Here is a 23313-nt window from a genome sequence, read left to right as displayed (position 1 = left end):
AAAACCCCCACGTGTAATTAGGCAGCTCCTTTGCATTGTTAACTCTATTTGCCTTGGTAAATAAACGAGAAATGTACCTTTGCAACTGTCTCACCTCAGTGCAATTTTGACAGTTTTGTGTAACTACGCTCCCTCTTCTAAGAGGTTTTACTGAAGCTTAGATCCACAAAGGTACTGAGACACCACTGAAGCAGGTGGAATCAGACACCTCAACGTTTTTGTCAACGTGACCCTTTGACCACACTGGAAATCTGCAGCTGAACAAGGGGAGATACTCACACAACCACGCTAGTTCAAATACACTTCTTAGGTTATAACTAAATCGTTTTTCCTACGTGTACAAGTGGGATGTCAATGCCACAAATAAAACTACAGTTCCATTTCTGCCTGTGTCTGAGGTTCTCATTAAAATCCCAGCCATAGTTCCCAATGCACAGCACCACTAACTGTCCTGGAGGTAGCTGTGCAATGATGCCTAAGTTTAAATGATGTTAAAACTCCCATATATCCAAAGGTTCCTCTCAGGGATCTAAAACCTTAGAAAGTCCATTTGAACATCTTGCTACCACCTACTGCAGATTGGTTTTCTTAGGCACTTTCAGCACAGCATGGTCTCAGACTACATGTGTCATTCTGTTCAGGTACTTACAAGCTTTACTTCAGCCCTGCATCTTGAATTTCCTTTCTTTAAAGCAGAGGCGATGCACGCTTCTTTTCAGGAAGATGAAAGGAACAGTCTTCAGTGGTGAGCTCAGTTCTGCAGAGCTCTCCACCACTCCAAGGTATTGTTATTAACTTGAGCTTAGGTTTAGGCATAGGTCTTAGGAGTATCATTTTGTGTAAATATTTTGCAGGGGACAAGGCCAGCAGAATTCGGTTTTCAGCACACACAAAAAAAAGAAAACCAATAAATGAAACTAGAAAGGTAATATAGTGCATATAGTATATAGTGTATTTAGTATATAGTGTATATATTTTATATAGTATATAGTGATTATGATTCCTCACTGAAAAGGTAATTGATGGTAAACTATTACAGCAGAAAAGTAAAAACATACAAATGAAGGAAAAACAGCTGTCTATAACAGAAACACGTAATTTTTTAAGCGCTTCAACTGGTCACTTACAATGGGGCTTCAGCTTTCCAATGCTCATGTGGTTTCAGTCATGGTCAGCAATGTTTGCTGTTCTAATGTGATTCCTCACTTTCTCACCGTTTTCCATTTCAGATCCAATTCAGCAGATGTTAATTAATACCTGCGATAGCTAATATACTACCTAGAAGCATTTTTCATATGTACTGTTAGCCAGGTGAGAACAGACCATAGCTTCCCAGCCTTGCAGGAAGAATTAAACTACCTTTAAATGCCCAGTGTAATGTCTAGTCATTGGTTTGTCTCTTCCTCAAGAGAATGCCAGTGCAAAATGCTGTCCATGTGTCTTCTGCACGCCTGCCTATTTCATAACTTCTACTTCTGTAGCTGCTTTAGGGCCCACCAAGGAGACTTCTCTAGTATTGGTATGCCAAAAAAAGAACCCAAAAATAGAGGATCCAGAAAACAGGTTTTCTGTCTTCCTCGCAGAGGTCTGAGCTATATAATTTCTAGAAGTACTGTTGGTAGGACGTCTCTTTTAAGTTTACACCATGCTCCTAGTCCTGAACCCAGTGATGTTAAACAGGACAGGTAAACCAACTCTGATTTTTGGAAACCTTTGTCACTGAAAATGCACACCAAGATAAACACAACTAAGGATGTGCAGGCTATGAGGCTCCTTCTGTTCCCAGGTAGCTGTGTTTCCAGAATCAAGATCAAGGCTCAGTTCTGCTCCTGTTGACAAGATTGAGTAGGAATGTGCCCAGAAGCACATGCCGAAATGGATCTATTACACCTTTTCCTTTTCCCTTGGCCACTCTCCCATCACTGAGCAATTCTTGTGAGATGAGTGAGTAGTTTATCTGCTCGCACATTCACAGGCTGGGGATAAACCAAAGACCTGGATAGCAAAATGAACTTGTCAGCAGGGAACAAAAAAAAAAGTAAGCCACCAAAGTTCAAGTGCCCAGTACCTCTCATTTTTTATTCTAACAGACAATACATAGGTATGGTTCTTACCTTCAGTAATGCAGAGGAGCATGCTTTTTATTTCCTTAGTGTAAAAGAAGCTACCATAATAGCTAGTAACTTTGGATAAAGACTTTAGGCATGGCACACAGGTGGCAGAATATTCACAGCACACACAGGTTTGCACCTGAGAATCGAGCCTACTTCACACATCCCAAACCATCTGATAGTCTGGTAACTAATACCCTGAAAAACATTCTAACCCATTCTTACTCACACGAAACATGATGTTTAGATCTGATGAAGATTACTCACCAGAGTAAATTTTTCATTTAAAATCATGCCTTACAGCTATCATGGAAAACTGTTTGCTATCCCCAAAACACGTATTACCTGATGTTATATTGCTTTATCGAGATAGATGGGTACTGAGTCAATTTTGTAAGCTGCAGCTGCTAATCAATATGCTTTAGTTGAAGACTACATCCAAATATTGTTTCTTAGAGCTATTTGCGGATTTTAGATGTGTCATCAAGGATAAAACAGATAAAAAGAGACTACTTCATTACTTCTGGTGTTTATAAAATTGAGCAACTTTATCCCTTTTGGTTTATTCTGAAACGAAAAATCAGAGCCAGCAGGTCTCCCATCTAACTTACAATAAAAGAGTGATGAAGGGAAAAGGTTTGATTTTCAAAATGGTGTTAATTATATGGTTTCAAATACAATTCTATAACCAACCCTCTCTCACTCCAGCTTTTTTAAGGCATCTTAGAAAATACCAGGTTTGTGTTTCTTTGTTTCTTTTGCCCTACCAGATATGATCCCAAAAGGCAACAAAATGAGCTTCCAGTTTGGACCTGCACTTGAAACAGCTTTTCTTCCAATTAAATATAAGATGTTTAAATGAGCTAAATTAAACACTGGCTTTAGCATGCAGCATCCAGCTGTGCTAGCCAGGCTAAGGCTGGGAGTTCTGCCCTTCAGATTCTAGCCCTTGTATGAAGTTATCTTGCTAATGCACAGGTGACTTGGTATTTCAAGTATGAGCCTATCATTGGTTGTACTACAGTGAAAAAAGCAAAAAAAATACCCAAACCAGTGGATACCCCTCTCCATTCTTTCAGCTCAGTTTAAGTCATACCCTGACATAACATCTGAGGTTAAAAGTCTTGACGCTTTCAAGGCATCTATTCCAGCGTTTCCAATTTAGGATCATTTTCTGCAGGTGCTCCCTATAATCTTTGTTGAGGTCCAGACTGACCAGCCTACAATAGCAGGGAATGATTCACCAGGCAGCTAAGAGATTTATATTTAGTTTTGGCAAGAGCAGGAATAAGCAGGCATATACTTTGCAAGTGTATTTGAAAAGTTCGCTCTATTTACTAAATGTCTCTTTTTCTGCCCCAACCCTGCAATCCTTGGTAGTATCTAGAATTAATATCAAGAAAATTGCACTACAGCTGACGTAGCTGAGGTTGAACCTTGTCTGCTTATTTCCATTTATTTTGTCAATATGTCACTGCTTGCTTTTCAAAACAAACAGCAACTACTTTCTCAGCTGCCCTGTTTCCTACACTTACCTTGTGGTGCACGATCTTTATAAAGGAGATGAGGAAAATACCTATATTAAGAATGCCAAGAGGCTTTTAATAATTCAATGCACAGAAGTGCACTATTGTTATAACTGAGCAAGTATTCCCCAACACAAAAGAAAGGTTGAACTTTCTCCACTCCAAGGGTTAAAAAAAAATGTAATTCAGGTGCTCCATGAAATGCCACCTTTTTCTGTATCAGCTTTATTCATTTACATGTGTATAGATTAATTAAAGCTTTATCTGATGATCAGAAAAAAAAAGAGGACTGTTTCTGCACTGCAAGATGGTTATGGCCAACGGGGCTCCTCACTCCTCGCTGGCATACATGGGTCAGCACTAACCTAAAGATACTGCTGCGTGGCCCTTGCTCGGAGGGTGGGGAAAGTGAGACGAGGCAGTCAGCCCATTTTCTCATGGATCTAGTTTTTCAGTGGCTGCTATCAAATTCATTGAAGCAAGGATTTGACTGAGCAGGAAGATAGAATTACGTCTCCTCACCACAGCTCAAGGTCAGGATAAAGATGGAGGATGGCTGCAAGTCATTTTACGTGCATTTATTGATTTGGTATCCTGACCAAATTTCCAAGCTGAAAGGATTAAGTCACAACGAGTATTTAGTCACATATTAACCGGTATTGATATAAAATCTTAACAGCAGCCATCTCAACAGTGTACCAGACTTCTCAAATAAAACCCAAACTGGGAGGTATCTTGTGCCTTGGTGAAGACTGAAATGTTTACAAAGAGCAAACGGATGTTCACTGTAGAAAGAGGTACTCGGAGGTGCAGAAGAGAGGAAACTGTATTTTCACAGTAGTGTAGGATTAAAAATGCAGAAAAGCATCAGCATGAGATATGCAAAGCACTAGCCTGCATACTCAGGCCTCTGAAGATCTGACCCACACAGAGCTCGCACCAAACACAGGAGTAAGAAATGCACCAGTGCAGTATCTGCTTACTTGTTCTTCCATTTTGGACACACACATATAACAAAGGTTCTTTGGGCCCTAGAATACATAAACACAGGCAGATCTGTTCACCTGAAATAAATGTTGCCTTCCAAAAGGCAGTATGGCAACCCTGGCAGCAAAGCCACCCCTTTCCACCTCCTTTCCCCTAGCCTCAGGCTAGCCATAGCTGAAGTACAGCTCTTCTTCATCTCTCCCTCTGTTCCCAGGTTTTAAACTTCCCTCCTTCTCTCTTGCACCCCTTCATCTGAGGCTGCATTTGCTCCAACTGCTGCTTCTCAACAGAAGGATTTCAGACACCCCTTGAATGAAGAGGCTCCATGTAAGAAAAGCATCTCCAAGGAAAAACATTCATGAGCTCCCCACACAACCCCCCAGTTCTTTCCTTAGTCAGCATGCAGTCAGGAACATCAAAAAGGCAGTCCAGACCCAGAACCTTGTAGTTTTACTAAATAAGAAGAGCATATGTCCATACATTGGGTAGATAAAAAGCTTTCATGGAAACAGACTTGATGCTACCATCTTTCTGTCCTTGGGTTTCAGAGTCTGGAGGAGCAGCTGAGTGACAGAGCAGAAAGTAGGTTGTGTTTTATCACACAGGAGCTTTCAAAGTCCATTATGTATTATCACACACATTGAACCACGGGGCACTTGCCCAGATTGTCAGTGACTGTTTTACTTGGTATTTTCACCTGGAACTCAGCTCTTGTTTCTTTTGGGTCACTTTTTATTTTTTAATTGACCTTGAATCATTAGCTGCAGCCAAACAAAATCATAACTGTGTAATACCTGACTCCTAGGAAATGATTTTCAGTCTCTGCCACTATGGAATATCTTATCTCACATTCAGAAAAGGTCTAAAAAATAAAAAATATATTGGGAATGCATTTAAAATAAATAAATCAGTTGTTGCTACATTACTTACTATGCAGAAATGTGTAAATTGCTGAGTGCTTCTAGCAGAGTTTTCTCGGTAAGGCACACCACCAGTACAAATCTGGTTTATAGTTTACTTTGTCCAAAAATCCAGGAGCTCTCAAAAGAAGCAGACAGTTACCAGCGTTAAAGCACATTATTTTGCTGTCAAAAGAAATCCTGGGAATCTTTAATCTTGCTTCACAAGCCTTGGACATGGTAAACAGTAAAGAACATTTCCAGTGGTGCCCAAGCCTATATCCACATTAGTACAACCCTACCTGCGCTAGCCTCATCTCCCAAAAGAGAATTTACGTTTTATCACACAATTCCTTCATCTTCATTACACAAAAATCATGTGTTCCCCAGGTAAATAGCACGAATCGCTTGACAACAAGCTGCCTCCCTCTGTAACAGAGCTATGGGAGACCAGCCTCTGAAAACCCGTTTATCATTACACAGTAAGGAGAGGGAGAATACCAGCACAGTCCTGCTTTTTGCATATTTAAATACAACGTGGTGTGGGACATGGGCAATGCGAGCACCTGCCCCTCACAGTACCCCTCTTTCGACCCCTACAGGGCAAAGAGGATGGGCTCCCGGACTGTCATCGAATGCAAGGCAGGAGCCCACACCAGAGGTCCTCAGCCCTGAAATTAGATAAGAGCACTTTGTTCCCCCTCCTTCGATAAGACAGCGTGTGAGATGAGAGCAGCAAAGCGCCTCCTCGGCCCGAGAGCCGAGAGGAGCTGGCTTACAGGCCTGGGGCATCAGCATGTTGGCTCCTGGCAAGGGCTGGGGGAAGGTGGAGGGACCCCAGCATCGGCCCTGGGATAGCACCTTCGAGTCCGCTCACCACAGTGCAGGGAGTGGGGTGTTTATTGGTGTCATTTTAAGACAATCACAGCGTCCCGTCACCTGGGGCTTTGGTCTTGGCGGTGTTGGCGTGACACTGCACGCGATTCACTCGTCCATGCGGGGTGCCGGGCTTCCCACAATGGCTGGTCAGGCCGGGGGGGGCGCAGCTCCACGTTGCCAATGGGGCCAAGCGAGGCCAACGTGGGCTGTGGGGCAGCCGCGGGCTCCGGCCCCCTGCCCAGTGGCTGTTCCGGGGCGAAGCCCTCCTGGGCTACTCGCCGCCTTGGGCGGCCTGGCCCGCGGCACCGCCGCCGTCGAACACATCGGGGCTGTCGGCCAGCAGCGAGGTGCGCACCTTCCGCCTCTCCTTGAAGCGGCCCGAGTGCGAGACGCGGAGGCTCCGCCGGTTGCCGCCGCCCGCCGCCGCGGCCTCGCCGCTGCCGAACGGGACCGACTGCTCCTCGCGGCCGCCGGGGTTCGGGGGCTCGGCGGGGGCCTCGCTGGCGGCGGCGGGGGGCGGCGGCGCGGCCGCCGCTTCCTTGTGCTTCTTCTTGCTGGTCAGCGACTTCCACCAGGGCCCCGCCGAGCCGCCCTTGACGCCGGGGCGGGGGGCGGCGGTGGCCGCGGCGCTGTCCGCCATCTCGGGCTCCTGCAGGGAGGAAGAGGGCGAGGGCGGGCTGGCAGCCGGGCACACGGCGCACCGGGCCCCTCCGCCGCTGCCGCCCAGCGCCGGAGAGACGGGCAACGCTTCCGGGGGAGGCGCGGGTCTGGCACCGGCAGGCGGGTGCGGGGATGTCGGGCTGTGCCCCCGGCCGAGCCGCGGTGACGGGCTCCGAAGCGCTGCCCGCTTCCCCGGGAGGGGCGGACAGCCAAACCAAGCCCCGGGCCGAGCCGCGGGACACGCTCCCTGCGCTCACCGCTCCCAGCCCCGGAGTGGAGCCCGAAGTCCGGTACCTTGGGGCTGCTGCCTCCCGCCGGGACCCCGTGTACCTCCTGCGATGGGGCCTCCCTCCCTCCCTCCCTCCCTCCCTCCCGCCGGTTCCCGGCGCAACAGGTACGGGAGGCAACACTGACCTGCCCGCCGCCTGCGGGAGCGCTCTCCTTACCCCCGGGGAGGAGCGGCCGCCCCTACCGCTCCATTGCCGCGGCCGGGACGGAGGCAAGAGGCCCGCGGCGCGGCGGCTCCGTGGCCGCGGCAGGTGTCGGCCGGCCCCCGGCTCGCCCCTATGGGCGGGGCCGGCCTCGGTCCCCGGGCGGCTCCCGCTCACCTGCGCGGCCCCGCCGGGGCGGGGCGGGGCTGCGGGAGGGTCGGTGACCCCTAAAGGGACCCGCGGCTGCGGGGAGGCGGCGGGGTTTGGGGCTGAGGGGGTCCTTGTGCGGGCATAGTGAAACCGCGGGCCGAGCGGCGGGTGCGGGGGTCAGCCTGCGGGGCTGGCGCGGTAACGCGTTCTGTGCGTGCGCACAGCCGGTGTGCACAGGGGAGGGCTTTGCAGCGTTAGGGAAAGTAGGATTGTCTTCAGTTGCCTCTGCGAGAAAACAAGAGGAACGTAGCTGAGCCACTGAGAGAGGCAGTGCCACCTCATGTCTTCACTTGGGCCGGCTTAAAATTGGGATTTGAATTTCTGTGTGGTGATAGGCAGATTGAGAGCAGCCCAGCGGAGAAGGGCTTGGTGGTGCTGTTGAATGGAAACTGAACATGAGCCGGCTTCAGTGTGCGCTCGCAGCCCAGAAAGCCAACCGTATCCTGGGCTGCATCAAAAGGAGCGTGACCAGCAGGTCGAAGGAGGTGATCCTGCCCCTCTATTCTGCTCTTGTGAGACCTCACCTGGAGTATTGTGTGCAGTTCTGGTGTCCTCAACATAAAAAGGACATGGACTGCTGGAACAAGTCCAGAGGAGGCCATGAAGATGATCGAAGGGCTGGAGCACCTCTACTAAGAAGACAGCCTGAGAGAGTTGGGCATGTTCAGCCTGGAGAAGAGAAGGCTCCAGGGAGACCTTCTAACAGTCTGACAGTACCTAAGGGCGGCCAAAAGAAATCTGGAGAGGGCTTTTTACAAGAGCATGTAGTGATAGGACAAGGGGGAACAGCTTTAAACTGAAAGAGAGGAGATTTAGATTAGATAGTAGGAAGAAATTCTTCACTGTGCGGGTGGTGAGACACTGGCACAGGTTGCCCGGCGAAGCTGGGGCTGCCCCATCCCTGTCAGTGTTCAAGGCCAGGTTGGACGGGGATTTGAGCAACCTGGTCTAGTCGGCATTGGCAGAGGTGTTGAACAGATGATCTTTAAGGCCCCTTCCAACCCAACCCATTCTATGGTTCTATGATTCTGTGATACGGCCGTACAAATGTTTTTACCTTTTTTTATTAATCCAGAAAGGAGAAGGAAGATTTGCTTGTGCCATGCCATATGTTAGAAATGGTGATTTGTTCTTTGGAGAACTCTGCCCTGTAACACACATTTGGTGCCTAACACCCCTCCCATGACCTACACAGTTACTCAGGTGGAGGAGTTTGTGCAAGCGGTGGTATTTCACCTTCATCGTCTGCAGATCACCTTCTACTTGCAGCTTCTCTGAATAGCCCATAAAGATGTATGGAAATTGGTGACTGCAGGCTACTGAGGGAGAGGAGCCTGGGGTGTGCACTTACATTACTCTCTAGATTACTCTCTTCAAACCCAAAGGCTTTTGGACATGGATGCACACACCACTTGAAAGTGCTCTAAACTGTCTATTATACTAATATCAGCAGCAAAAAAATCTTTCCTATGGAATAAAACAGTAACTTCCAGTGAGAAAAGACAGACTTTTCATTCCCTCCTAACACATATGCAACTAACATTTTCTAAGACACATAGCACCAGCGCATTGGGCTTTCTTGGGCTAAGGACAGTAACAGATCATAAGGTCAAGTTTCCCCTACTGAATACGACCTACTCCTTTGCTACTTATTTGTATCTATAGAGAAAGAGAGCACCAGCATCTCTCCTCATCTTGTGTCCCAGGGGACTGCCTAGGAAAAAGGGAATTTACGGAGAAATAAATGTAGTTATTATTTTTAAAAGCCTTTTTCACAATGTTATTTGACATTTATAGCTTCCGTTCTGGTTACAAGCTTACACAGAACATTTGCTACTATATTACTTGTATATATTATTTTGATTACCATGGACCTGACCTCTTAGCTCACATAAAGCCAGACTTACATCAAATTGGTGCATTTTTTCCCAGTCAAGCCTGTTTCAAAGAGTCTCCCAGTGGAAGAGGTTTGTCCTTTTCGACACTGCTGAAAACAGGGTCTGCTGAAAAGAGACAGGCAGGTTGGAAAGCTTTGTAAGAGACGTGTGTGTGGGAGGGTGCTGCCTGTGTGTGTATGTGGTGGTGCAGAAGGACAACAAAACCTGCTCTGCATTTCAAAGTCACTGCTGGGAATCAGTCACAACATGCTGTTCCGCAAGATTGTCACTGAGGTTAGTGTTTATATGAAAACAGCTCTGACAGTGAAAATGTATGTCCTGCCCTTTTCTTGCTGCAACAGCACTCACTGCGTTCCTTCACTAGGCATAAATTTACAGTGTTGATATAAAAAGCAATCCACTCTTTTCAATACATGGAAGTCAGCTACTATACTCATTAATAAAATTGCTCCTCTATCATGGTATCTGAAGATAAAACTAAGGTCCTGTTCCTACAGCAGAACAGAATACGGGTATTTGTGGCTGTTGACACAAGTACCCTTCCCTCCTAGTTCTGCAGGCCCTGCAAAAACCCCAATTCATCTAATATCCATACTCCTGAGCAGAGAACCCACACACTGAATAGGGGAAAGGAGTTGATCATTACTGAGACCAGCACGCTGCAGTTTTTGCAACTTCAGTAACAACTTGGTTCTTTAGGCTTTAGATTTCCAAAGTCTGTCCCTGATCCCTACCTTAACTGTGAAGCTAATGTCTGTAACAACAGAAACCCCCCTAGATATTAACTGTCCTGTACTGACACTGGCCCTCCTAATACTGAGGACTGGGCAGCATGAAGTAGTTAAGAACACAGGTTCCTCAGTATTTAGGTACCTAACCTGTTACCTTGTTATGCATACCTGTGGAACCCCAATCTCTTAATGTTCTTGGGCAGCAGCATGTGGTAAATAATATGGATCTTCATGCACATTGGTCATACCCATGCCTGCCATACAGTAGAACAGAAAATAAGGTATCACCAAATATTACCAGCAGCAGCTTATGTTCTTCAGTGTCTACAGTTTAAAACCCTGGAGCTAACCTTACTCCTCATTCTAACCTTTGTATCAATAACAGATGGCTCATGCTTTCAAGAGAGAATACTCTGACCCTCACCTCATCAGGCCCTGCAGAGCTTTGATGAGCTTGGATCCTGCTATCCCCAAGTCTACTGCAAACTGAACCCTGACGGGTTATAAGTGAACTGAACTGGTTATAAGTAGCTTCTCTACTTATAACCAGCTTCTCATTTCTGTTGTAGCTTATAAAGCACTGGCTCCAGCTGGCACAAGCTTTCTTCCTACCTGTAGTCCTTACAACATCCTGCAATAATCCAGGGCCTTGAGGCTTTGAACTCCCAGTCCTGGCTCTAGCTATAGCATCAGCATAATTATATCCAGAATACCATGGCTTCAGAGAAAGATAATGTAAAGTATGGCCCTCATGCAAGATCCATTGATGTCCTGAATCTGCAAGCCCCAGAGCATTCAGCTATAATCACAGTTCTCTAAGGTTCAGATTTCTGAATCTTAGCCATGATCTTTAATCAAGGAATTAATCTCAACAGCTAAAGAACATAAAATGGAGATAAGATTGAGAGCATCAGTGCATGAGCCCTATAGTCTCCTCATTGCCTTTAGATAGCTGTGGGAGATATAGCAATATAATTCTGCTTTGAAGATCCAGTTAGATGGCATTCTTCTCCTTGTGTAAGTGTTTGTGAATTACCTTCCTACTCAGAGTTTTCATCAGTTCCTGGTTATTGGCAGGGGGGTCTGTTGGCACTCAAATCATCCTCCCTTTTCTGCAGACCTTGACTCTGTGCTTGTCAGTAAAGAAATAAAAGGGAGCTGGGCCTGTTCAGCCTTGAGAAGAGAGTGGGACCTGGTCAATGTATGTATTTGATGGGAGGGTGTCAAAAGGATGAGGCCAGATTCTTCTCGGTGATGCCAAGTGACAGCACAAGAGACAAAGGGTGTGAACTAAAACACAGTAAGTTCCACATGAACACAAGAAAGAACATCTTTACTGCATGGGTGATGGAGCATTGGAATAGATTTGTGGCCACACAGGTTCATGTGTAGAGCAAGATTTGGGGGGAGTGCAGCATCAAGGGAAAATGATGTAGCCTCTCCAGCTGCTGACACTCTGGGCAGCTTGAACAGCTGAAAGGCCCACTTGTGGGCCTTTCTGTGAGCCTTCCTCCCAGCCCCATCTCCTTTTCTGCCCCCTCTAGCCCCAGCCACTAGCAGGATCAGGGGAGCAGGCTGCCCTTGCCCTCTGTACTCTGCACGTGGGAGTGTGATGCTGGCAGCAGCTGAAGGTAGAGCAGGAGAGGCTGTCGGCTGTCTCCATCTCCAGGTGGGAGGGACAGGGAGAGAGCAGCAGCCTAGATAGGTTAGGAAAACGCTCTCCCTCTGGGTATGGCTGCAGGCAGGGCCCTGTGCAAACACAGTTAATCATCTCACAGTGTCTCATTTGTACTACACTGTGCAGTGTTTGAGCTTATCATAAAAGACACAGCTGCTCCATGTACTCTGCAAACCACTTTCAGTACCTACCTTCACTTTCACCTTCTCACAGTGGGACTTTAAGCCTTCCTTCAGCCCAGCTGTTGACTTCTGCCACCTCTCCAAGGTCTCACTAAAACCAGTTTTGCCCAACACTACACACACAGTCCCTCCTGTATCCTAAATTTCACAGTAATACCCAGCTCAGGTCTTTCAAGTACCTTGTTTCAGAAGAGATCCCAAACCTGATACATTCCTCCCCAGAGTCTCAGGCCATGTGCCCCTGCAGCCCTGTCTCCTTCATTAAGCATAAATGTTGTGTGAGCTTTGAGCCTGTTAAGTGTATAGCAAAGTGTAGTCTTACCTTTTGCTTAGAAATAAAATGAATGTGGTACCAGTTCACCCAGTTTTGTGCTCTGTTAGACCCATTGTGCAGCTTAATCTGACATCAGCTTGCAGAACGGTGAGTTGAGAGCAAAGCTCTGTCTGCTTTGTAGTTTCATTTTTAGGAAGTCTTCCTGAGGAAACAGTATCCGCACTTACACTCTTTGTTTCTCTTGTTTTGCAAATTCTTCCTCAGAAATTTCTGCATCCTTTGTCCAATTCTAATGGTATTTGACAGCAGGAGAGAGATCATTAAGTTTCACAACACTGGTGTCTGGGTAGAGGAGCCCCATCTCGGTGTCTCAGGGAAACCCTTCAACAGTTAGTTCCCTGTTTGGTTTTGACTGCCAGCTGCCTTTTCAGTACACTTTGGATTCAGGGAGCACATGCTGCTGTGGCGTTCTCAGGAAACAATTCCTTCACTCAGCTGCCCTGGAAGGTTTGAAATACTTAAACCTGACAGCAATGAGTGTTGCAAAGACAGGTATAAAGAAGAGATTTCAGCTGTTCCTCAGCACTCAGGGAAGTTGCCACCTTACAAACCATTAAGGTCAGGGCATATTTTAATAACTGTGGCTAAGACACCTCTGCTTTATGGGGGTCAAGTAGTCTCACCCCGCAGCTCCAAGCATGAGCTGTAAGGGGGTGCAGAGTTGCCTTCATCACGTCAGAAGATGGGGCTAGCTGAATGGCAGGTGGGATTCATGGGTGGGTGCCTGCAGTAAGGCACTGCCGCTGCACCCACAGCACTCCACCAAGGGTCTTCTCCAGTACCTGGAGTGGAAGAAGGTTACTGCCTAACACTGGGCTGCAGGCAGGCTCCAGTGCAGTCAGACACAGGTATCTCACATGCTTCCAGAGGAGCAGAGCTGGTTCCACTCAAGATGAAATGACTTAGCAGGGAAGTTACATCAGCTTGAACACAGCCCCTTGGAGCCTCTCCCAAATTACTCTTACTATTCTCTTGTAGTGCCCCCTGTAAGAGAAGTTATGCTCTTACTGAATGCTCTGAAGTAAAGGAAAGGTTTTGGTGTAACCCATTTTTTTCCTGTGTACTTGAGTATAGGCTTCCCTAAATATCCTTTTTCTTCTGTTTTAGCAGTGAGTTTTACAGAAGTAAATCTGCTGCCTTTTTATTTCCTTGAATGGTGGATCTGGAACAGAGACAATCCGATCTCAGAGGTCCTGTTTGGCCCCAGGAGCAGCAGTTATGGCCACAGCATGTCTGACATGAGATGAAGCGTGAGCACAAGGTGGTACTAATGAGGTATGGAGGGGACAAGGTCCCTTCACCTCCATGCTCAGTAGGCTGCTGAGGATGCTGGACATTGTTAAATCAGTTAGCCAAGACAAACATGAACAATTCATGAGATATTTGTGTTTTAAGATGCATAATCATACCCTTCCCACTGTCCAACAGCTTAGAATGTTGCTCTCTGAAGACACTAAGCATGGGTATTTTTAAACACACAGGTTTATACTGTCACTGAATCCTTAGGATGAGATGTGTGGAAGACCCCACATGGTGAGACATTTCAAAGCTACCAGTATGCTCATAGTAGAGGGAAAGGGAGAAGCAGAATGGCTTGCTTGTCTTCCTACAAAAAATAAATAAAAGGGTTCTAAAATACTGCTCCTGCCTTAAAAAAACCCCAACTCATTACTGAACTGACCAGAAAAAATAAAGAAAATCATTGGTAATTCAATAAATATTGAACACAAATGTTTGTGTTCAAGGGAGTGGAAAAGTGCTCCGATGGCATTTTTGGGTATTGGTTGGATTGATACTGTGATTCATCGCTCACTTGAAGTTTTACACAGAGGTGTTTCAGGATAGTCGCACAAAACAAATGTGTGCAATAGGCTTGGCTGTGGTAGTGTGGGCATCCAAGTGCCAGTCTGGAACTGCTGACGTTCAGTAAAACTGCTCTAAGTTTTCCCAGTAGGAAAGTTCCCAGCAATGTCAGGATCGTAATTAGCGATTGATTTTCATCTGGCAGCTTGCCATCTGGTCAGAGCAACAGACACCAGAACTCTTTAACACATTTAATGGGATTTCTCCTTCCATTTACACTATCATAAATTACAAAGCATATTTCACTTCACAAAATAAAACCATTTCCAGATCATTTTTATGACAGTATTAAGTAGTACATAACCTACAACAAATAGTCCTGTACAAGGCAGGAGGATCTATGGAAGTATTGGGAACTCAGACTATTTAGCATTTGCTCTGCAATCTGGGTTAATCTATCTAGCCCTTAGTTATTTCTCTAGGAGACGACAAGTTTACAGCCATACCCTCCACCTCCCTTCATTATCATAGTTACACGTATTTTTCAATTTGAATAGAAACATGTGCTCCCTGAAATAATTCAGGAAATGGCATCACTGAGTTACCAAGCATATGATACAAATGATCAAGATGAAGGGTTATTAGGTATTTTTTTGTACTGAAAATTGAGTTTGGTAGTAAAGTATATGTTGATTTTCTATGTTTGCAGAAAAATCTCATGCTGAGAAACAGTTGTAACATTAGGAATAAGTTGCAGTTAGACTATGAACTCCATAGGTCAATGTGTGAGGGGTGAAAAATAGTGAAATTTGGTAATAATTAAATTTACCAACCCCCACATTTCCTTTTTTTTTTTTTTTCCTTTTTTTTTTTTTAAACAAACCATTGGGAAACACATTCAAGATAAATACCTACATTTTTAGCAGATTTACTGTACATTTATAAATACAGAAACATGACAAAACAGAACTCACTTTTTACAGAAAAACCAAATCCTTCATATTGAACCCAAAAAAGTGCTAACTTTTCAACAAGGCCAGAAAATATCCAGTGTCCCAGCATCACTTAACTTACGTATTTCTGTAATCCAAGAAAAATCTGGCATGTGAAATTGATTCTACCACCAGGACTTTTCAGAAGTTCTCAATACTGTATTTTATATGGGAGTTAAAACAATAAAAGGAGAGAAAATACTGTGTGTTTTGGGAAACAGCAAATGACTAAAAGTGTACAGTCTTAGGATGCTAGTGCCTAAATGCAAAGAAACTTAAGGAAAGCTGGAATACACACAAGAAAACAAAAAATTCGTAATACAAGAGGTATGTCAGGATAATACTGCAATAGTAGTAATTGTTTTCATTATATCGTAGCAAAAATGCAAGAAAAATTATGTGGAAAATAATCAATGCACCGCATTGATTTATAGTTTGCTAAAATAAAATGCTGTTTTTTCAGCTAGGTAAAGTAAAAATATCTTTATAATATAGGTTCTGTTTCACAATTGACATATATACTTATGTCTCATGGAAAGGGAAATGTATAGGCGCATACAAGTAACACTGATTAAGTACCTTTTTGCTTCGCTAGCCATATTAAAATACGTTTTATGTTTCTTAATAAGTTAACAATAAAATTGTTTGCAACCTCTCAAAACAAATATACATCTGAGGCAAGGCAAAAGACACAAGATAAGAGGATTTTTTCTGACCTTTTTTTTTCCCTTCTACGAAGAAGCATATGTCTATGAGACACAGGCTGTCCCTAACCATTTTGGCATCCATCTGCAACTTTGCAGAAATTGAAGTGCAGTCAAGGAACTTTTTCCTTTCTGTTTGAAAAAATTTAAAGAGATGTTTCTCCTTCAAACGAATTGTTTTAAAACAAATGGCTTTGAAGATTTGCCTCTCCCTGTCTAAAAGAGAACATCTTCATTTTCTATTAAGATCTGCACAATTAACTTCTGGTACCGCATGTCATTCAGCGTCGCAAGGGTACTGTCCTCTGGAGGTCTCATTAAAGTAGGCCCAAACACTATTCCCAGGTTTTCAGCATTCATAAAATTATCCTTTTCATGCAAGGTAACCCTGAAATACAAGGGAAAAAAAGGAAAGGTAAGTAGCTGCTTACTTCTAGAAGAAAAGGATATATGCATCACATCAAGCATTGGTAGATAAGGACATTTTTCAGTAACAATTTTTACTTTCCCTCATTATAGTAACTGTTTCCACAGCAAGTCCAATACAGCTATGGTGGAGCTGAGATTTCCAGTGCCTTGAATCTTCCCTCATGTGACTCTTAAGTGATTTTTCCACCATTAGAGTATAAGAATTAGTGGCAATTGCTTTTTTGAAAAGCATAATCATGATTTAAATGATGATGTGTGGAAGCAGTCCCCTACGCTACAGGGACTACAGCTCTCTGGCACTTTGTGCTTGGTGTGCATCACACCAGAGGTGTGGGTGGGCTTCCCAAATATAAACCCAGATTTTATATTGATTACCAATGCCCCCCTTGCTCCCAGACATGCTTCCAGCATGCAGGAACCTACCCCTTCCCACATTTCTGCCTTGCTGAGTGCCTCAGGCCAACTAGCAGCTGAGTGATTACTTGTTATACTTTAGGAGCAAGCTCAATCCTGGAGCAGCTTGGAGAGGGGGCTTGCTGAAGTCAGGCTGCTACAAATCCCATCGATCCTTGACAGAAAAAAGGAGCACTTCTAGGAAGGAGCCCAGGCTGTTTTGTTCCCTGACATGGGTCATACAATATACGAATACAAGAATAGGTAGACTATGTGTGACTGGAGCAGAGACCACCAAGGATTGCCAAGCTGCAGAGAAGTCAGCCCTGACTGGAAAATCAGTCAGGCCTGATGGAAAGTGTGCTCAAGGTTTTCCTCTAGGTAACAGAGCTGGGCCACATCCGTGTTGTCCCAGCAAGCCTTTGGCATTCAGGTTTGGTTCTGAGAGCACTTCTGCACTGCAGTGTAGACACAGCCACAGTCCCTTGAATGGTCACTGTCCCTCCTGGACCAGATACTTGCTATTACTAAGTCCAGCATAAGTTCTCCGTGGAACTCCTCTGCCATGGTGGACCGCTTCTGGTATTGGAGCCAGCTCTCCTGGGAACAGCAGATACTGCCCTGGCCATGGCAATTCCAAGCTGGGCAGCAGTGGATTCACTCATGCCATAAGGGGATGAACAGGCTGAAACCAGAAGTAATCTGATCTTCCCTTGATTGCAAGGTCTTTAGATGATTGGGTCCTGCTCCTACTATTGGCTTTCTGCAAGGAGTGGCTCTGCCACAGAAAAACACTGCTCCTCTTTGCCTTCAGGACAGAAGTGCATTAATGGCCCTACTCACAGATGCATCCTAATCTTCTAGCACAGATACATTGGCTGGGCTTTGCAAGGAGAAAAGACAAAGCAAGGCTGCCACCTCTGTGCAAGAGTATGTGTAACATTCTGCTTTCTGTCTGTGGATGTCTGCAGCACAGATGTTGAACAGCTATTCAGTGCCACATACATCTTCCTAGCATCTCTGTGCAGGAGTGCTTGCTGGCATAGGGGGAAGACAGAGGAGATTCACAGTTTCACTGCAATGTCACTGTGGATGGAGCTGTACGTATTTCACCACATGGGGGTCTTCTCGTACTATCGTATTCCCTTCAGTTTTGAGCAAAAAGTTATCACAGAGATAAGTGAAAAAAAGCAATTAAGTCATTGACTGACAAACTCAATTTTCATTGCTGACATTGTCCTTTGCTGGATTTCCCTGTGCTTTTAACAAGAACTCAGTGCAGTTCCTTTTCTGTTGAGAAACGGTGCTGGTGTAGAGGCTGTGATCCTGCAGTCTTTACATAGACTCCTTGAGTGGGCATGTGTTTTCTCCATGCAGGAAGAGCCCTATGGGGGTGGAGTTGGGACTCTATGTTTAATCTACAGAACAGGATAGGCTGAACCTAAAGGATCCTTTCCTCTTTCATATTCAGATCTCTCAAACAAATTCTCTATAGGAACTAATATGCATAAAAAAGTAGGCTCTGCTTGATTCTTGGCTTAGCCGTGATGTGAGCAAACAAACGATTTCCTTGCAGACACTGAACGGTATGGTCTGGGAGAGGAAATACATTGCATGACTTGCAGGTATTTGAGAGAGAAGCTTGATCAGCTGTTTGGACTATTTCTGTCTCATCCATAGCTCAGCTCAACAGCTGAACCAAAGCCTGTGCTGCAGTTCATGAAAAAGAAGGAAGGCAAGTTAATACTTGCCTGTTATTGATTCTGTGTGCAAGTTGCTTGTCTACAGCTTCCATGGGCTTTCTTAAAAGCCAACATAGTTCATCCCTAGTTGTCCATGTGTACGTGCTGACAAGGGTTTATACTTGCACATCTCATTTCTGCAGAGTCCGAAGAAGTTCCGGCATGCCCCAATAACGTCTCATCGAAAGGAAAAATTACTCAGTTGTAATGACCTGAGCTGACTCAAAATGAGGAAAAGTCTTTGCATAATGAGAACCTGATTGAGCATGAAATGCACTTCACACAAGCTCTCTGATGGAATGTTACGTGACTTAAGGCCTTTTTTTTTTGCAGGTTGGCATTAACAGTGCAGAATGGTGCAGATCAAACCCAGAAAATACTTCAAATTTGCAATGTGTTGCAAGTGGTGGGACCACTAAGCAAAAATCAAGGATTTGCTGTATAAAGGGTAAGTATTCTATTCCTGCCTTATCCCCTTTTCTGTTGATTCTAAGTAGCACTACAAACTTTAACCAGAGACAAGGGTCATCTTAGGCAATGCATCTTTAGATGAAGGCCTGCTTTGAGATGACAGTGCCAGTCTTTACTCAGCTTTGATTTTTGAAAGCTTACGAAGAAGACTTCATGGGGCGTGTAAATACCCAAAGTAGCAAAGTGGAGTCAGCATGGTTTGCAAAACAGTTCTGCTTGAAATTAATGAAAGTGGGGCATCCTCTTTGGAGCACTTCCTAGCTTTTCTAGGTATCTAGCTGAAAACTTAGAAAACTCGGCAGTACACTCCCAAGTTGCTTCAGAAAATGAAATATAGGCGTTATGAATCTGTATGTATGCATTATGTATTCCTAAAGAAGCTTTGTAAAGTGAACGAGGCAGAGTGTGTTTAAAACTAAAACAAATATAACGGGTAAGGGCCTGTATTTCTTTTACTAGTCATATAAAAATAGGCCCTGTTTGATTCTTGGCTTAACTGTGATGTGAGCAAACAACTCACAAGAGACAGCTCTTTCCTTTTAGGGTTATCATTCAAGAAGACAAATCAGGAGGTAAGGGGAGGCAGAAGCAAAGCATGATCTAGTGACTTACTGCAGCACATCTAGTACCTACCATTCCAGTGTTTTTCAGATATTATCTGTCTCAGAAAAGCGTGACAAATCTCAATTAACTCTTCAAAGGTTTGCACTGATCTGCCAACAAAAGGATCTATGCTGTATATGTGCACAGCTTCCGTGCATTTACACAAACACAGCTTGTCTGCTGATTTATAACGTTATCGTTTTGGTGGCTGTGCCCTAATGGAAGCTTTATTGGCACTTTCTGTAATTCTCTCTTTCAAAGCAGAAAATTGTTAAGCTCTTCAAGAATTATCCTGCATGTCAATTAACTTACTTTTTGAGATGAATCATTAGGTATCTAAGTGTCTCGTAGTGAGCAGCAGGGAGTAACATCAACACTTCGTGTATTGCTTCTAGTCGTTCATCAGGATTGGAGATTTCTGTTAAAACACCAAACAGGATTAATGTTAATAGGGCTTTCCATTTGTAAACAGCCATAACTCAGGAAGCGAACTTATTATTATGGAGTCATTTACAAGCCATTGAGTGTGCTCAGAGGGATAAATATTAAACTCATAAACATGGAGCTTATCAGCAACTGCTGAATCCTCAAAGGAAAAAAAATGCTTTACAAAGAAGCCAGCAACAAAGACCACCCAATAGTTATCTTTATGGTGTGTAGCTCTATCTACAGGCTTGTATAGGTACAGTACCTGAGCTTTGTTAAGTGCTTCATAATACTCTGCCCAGAACTGACCCTCTAAAATCTTATGTAAAAGATTACTTCCATTAAGCTTCAAAACCAGATGAGAGTGTGGGTATATGCCTTTGGAGACTATGCTTGAATATGTAAGTTTAGCTAGAGATTGAAATGACATGGAATTGCATAAACAAAGATTTTTGAACATATTTAAATATGCAGGTATCAGTGACGAGAGAGCATCAGCGCTCATTTAAGAATCTCTTTAAAAATCTGATCAGGATTTACAAGTGTTTTACATGAAAAGTATAGATTCCTAAGCTGTGAACCGGGTCAGAGATATTTGCTGCATGACTTCTCATACAAATGGCACCAGGACCCCAAAATTTCAGAAAATTAAGAATCTCTATATCCTGCTTTTAAGAGATTGTTGTATTGACATGATAGGAATTGCTTGCTCTGGGCAAGTTCTTTGTTGGACAAGTGACAAGAAACAATAATTTCTCTGCCAAGGAGGGAGAGGACAGTGCAGGAGAGAGGTACCTGTGGTTGCAGGTGGGGTAAGCCAGAGGGGAAGGGAAGGCAGCACAGTCACACAGACAGACCACTCTTCCTGATGCTTATTGATACACAGGGTACCATTTCAAAATGGTTACGGATACTTTTTTAAAGAAGAAAGCATTTTACTTCTTAGGTACTTCAGGTCTTTGACATTTTTGCTAATAAACTGAGTTCGATGCAATCCAGATGGTGAGTTTTCATTAAGGACTATTATTAAGTGGAAGGCTGTGCCCTGGAGAGCAGAATTTGAGGCAAAATGGTGGGGAAATGGGGCACACACTCAAGGCTCCCACTGTTCACTCAACCCTTACCCCTCACTCCTTACTCGGTCTTGCACTGTCAGCCAGAACTGTGGCCATGACACCAGCCCTGGGATCCTCCCAGTGTCAGATGCAGTCCTTGCAATGGCAGTGGACATTCTCCCTCTTGGCACAGGATTTGAGTCATTTGCAAGAAAAACCCTATCCCAGGGCATGCCTTGGCTTCGCTGAAGTGAAGTACTGAAACCACACTTTCTGAAACTGCTCAGTTATTTTGATACCCTACGTTTATTTTTATTTTTTCAACCTGCATGGTGTCCCATCTGATTAGCAATTAAGCAACAGTTTCTGGTGTAAGATGGGAATAGCAGAGAAGCAATGAACAGAACAATGCCCTTGCTTCCCAATTTGTTACCTGTCTTCCTTTTCTTTAACATGGACAGCTTTATGGATGGGAAATGTAATTAAAGATTGGTACAAATTACTATGCAATACTTACTTGCTGCCTCTATGAACTTGGAATAGGTGTCGTAGGTGATCACGGGAATGGGTAAGTCTCTGAAGTATAGCTTCAGTGCTCCAGCAATGATGTTTATGTCTGGATAAATACTGGCAGAAATATCAGCCTTGTCACCATCTGGAAGAGGAGGAAGAAATCTTTTTGAAACCAGGCTAATTTTGGCTGAAGCAAGGCAAGGCTTCTAATGTAGATTTATTGTGTCCAATCTGACAAGAAAAAACAACCTGATAGCATTTGGAAGGCTTAAATGAAAATATATTGCTACCAAATTTACTGTATATGAATGAGGAATGGTAGGTTCTTTATCTTTTAGCAAACAATTTATTTGCTTACATCTTTTGGAGGGGCTGATGATTACATCAACAATATCTGCAGTTTACCATCTCACACATAATGTTCTAATGTTGGATGAAAAATCATGTTAATAATATATTTATTGAATTTAGCCCATTCAATGAAAGTAAGCTATTAATAACTGGTTCTGATGTTGTATTTTGTGTCTGCAGATCAATGCACAGGAGTGTGAGCCACTCTTTTCATTTTTCACTCAGGGAAACAGAGGCTCAGAGAAATAAATTTTCAGTGATCCTCAGGAGATCAGTGGGTAAAGTCAGAGTAAACATCCAAATCTTGTAAATCTGCACCAATCTATCTATACTGATTAGCTAGGAAGAAAGCTGCCTTATTTTCTGGATGTCCTCTAATCTCTTAATAGTTGACTTACTTATTGCAAAGATTTGAATGTAAATAGACATGCTATGGCATTTAGCTGTACAATTTATTCTGAAATGTGGATCAGAATTTGTTAAATGAATATGGATGCTTGTAATGCATGAAGAGTTAAATAGATGAATTATGCGACTGAAATGACATACATTTTGTTTGCCGCATACTGTAACACAGTCAGAACTTCATTATGAAGCACTTTTAATCCCATGAGCTTAACATTTACAAGTGTTGCTGATAAACCCTTGACCAACGCATGGCTTGCAGTGAGTGACATTACAAGAACTAGCAGTGAGGCTGATCACTGTTATTTTTCAATTTCAAATGACTACATCTGTTCTGAACTACCTAGTACCCTCATGCCCACATTTTTCTCCAGACCGAGAAATTCTGCTGTCCTCCCTTCCTGGCCCTTCCAGTAGGAAGATGGGATAGGACACTGGTCAGGCAGGGGCTGGGGCTGTTTGGATTTAACCCCTAACTTTATCTCAGGCTTCTTTGACATCAGTTATACCCCATGGTCCTTATTTCCCACCTTCCAAGTAAAGATATAAGCACTTTCCTCACAGGAGGTGGTGAAGATTAGGAGCATACAGTGAGTAGGGTGATGTGAGGTTCTGCTTGCTTGAACACCGGAGAGGAGTTTGTTATGTACCTCCCAGGAGGTGAAGCACAAGCTTTGGCTGTCACCACCGAGGTGCTGACATGCAGTAAAGCCATCGCCTTGCTTGTCTCTCAGTAGTACTTGTAGACATGCCCTGATACAGACAGATGAGTGGGTATGCTTGATAGATGGTGTCTAAGACGGTGATAAAGACTTTCACAGCAGAGTAAAAGAGTTTATATTGATTGTAGACATTTTATAGAAACCTATGGCATTAATCTTGAAGGGATATGTCCTGTCT

The 23313-nt window shown here is 44.1% G+C and overlaps 2 protein-coding genes across 3 annotated transcripts in view; both read right to left on the bottom strand.

The window, feature by feature from the left end:
- Positions 1-4200: 4200 nt before the first annotated feature.
- PRR15 (proline rich 15) lies at positions 4201-7657 on the bottom strand. 2 transcript variants are annotated; one of them, XM_065665963.1, is made up of 2 exons: positions 7509-7657; positions 4201-7051 (listed from the first exon to the last, which is right to left on the bottom strand). In XM_065665963.1, exon 2 carries the CDS (start codon positions 7040-7042, stop codon positions 6674-6676), a length of 369 nt encoding a protein of 122 aa, XP_065522035.1. In that variant the 5' UTR covers positions 7043-7051; positions 7509-7657; the 3' UTR covers positions 4201-6673. The 2 variants fall into 2 exon arrangements, with proteins under 2 accessions (XP_065522035.1, XP_065522034.1); XM_065665962.1 differs by having other exon boundaries at positions 7477-7656.
- A 6908-nt stretch (positions 7658-14565) lies between these two features.
- The window catches only part of CHN2 (chimerin 2), a 166711-nt gene continuing 157963 nt past the window's right edge, over positions 14566-23313 (bottom strand). The window contains exons 11-13 of the mRNA XM_065665960.1: positions 21662-21799; positions 19976-20081; positions 14566-16413 (exon numbers count right to left, since the gene is read on the bottom strand). Of these exons, the coding sequence (XP_065522032.1) occupies positions 16242-16413; positions 19976-20081; positions 21662-21799 (416 nt within the window). The 3' untranslated portion in view covers positions 14566-16241. The remainder of the gene's footprint in view (positions 16414-19975; positions 20082-21661; positions 21800-23313) is intronic.

Source organism: Lathamus discolor, chromosome 2, assembly GCF_037157495.1.
Source record: "Lathamus discolor isolate bLatDis1 chromosome 2, bLatDis1.hap1, whole genome shotgun sequence".
NCBI classification, from domain to species: domain Eukaryota; kingdom Metazoa; phylum Chordata; class Aves; order Psittaciformes; family Psittacidae; genus Lathamus; species Lathamus discolor.
Note: the sequence above shows the minus strand (reverse complement) of the source record. Positions and strands in the feature narration are given on the sequence as shown.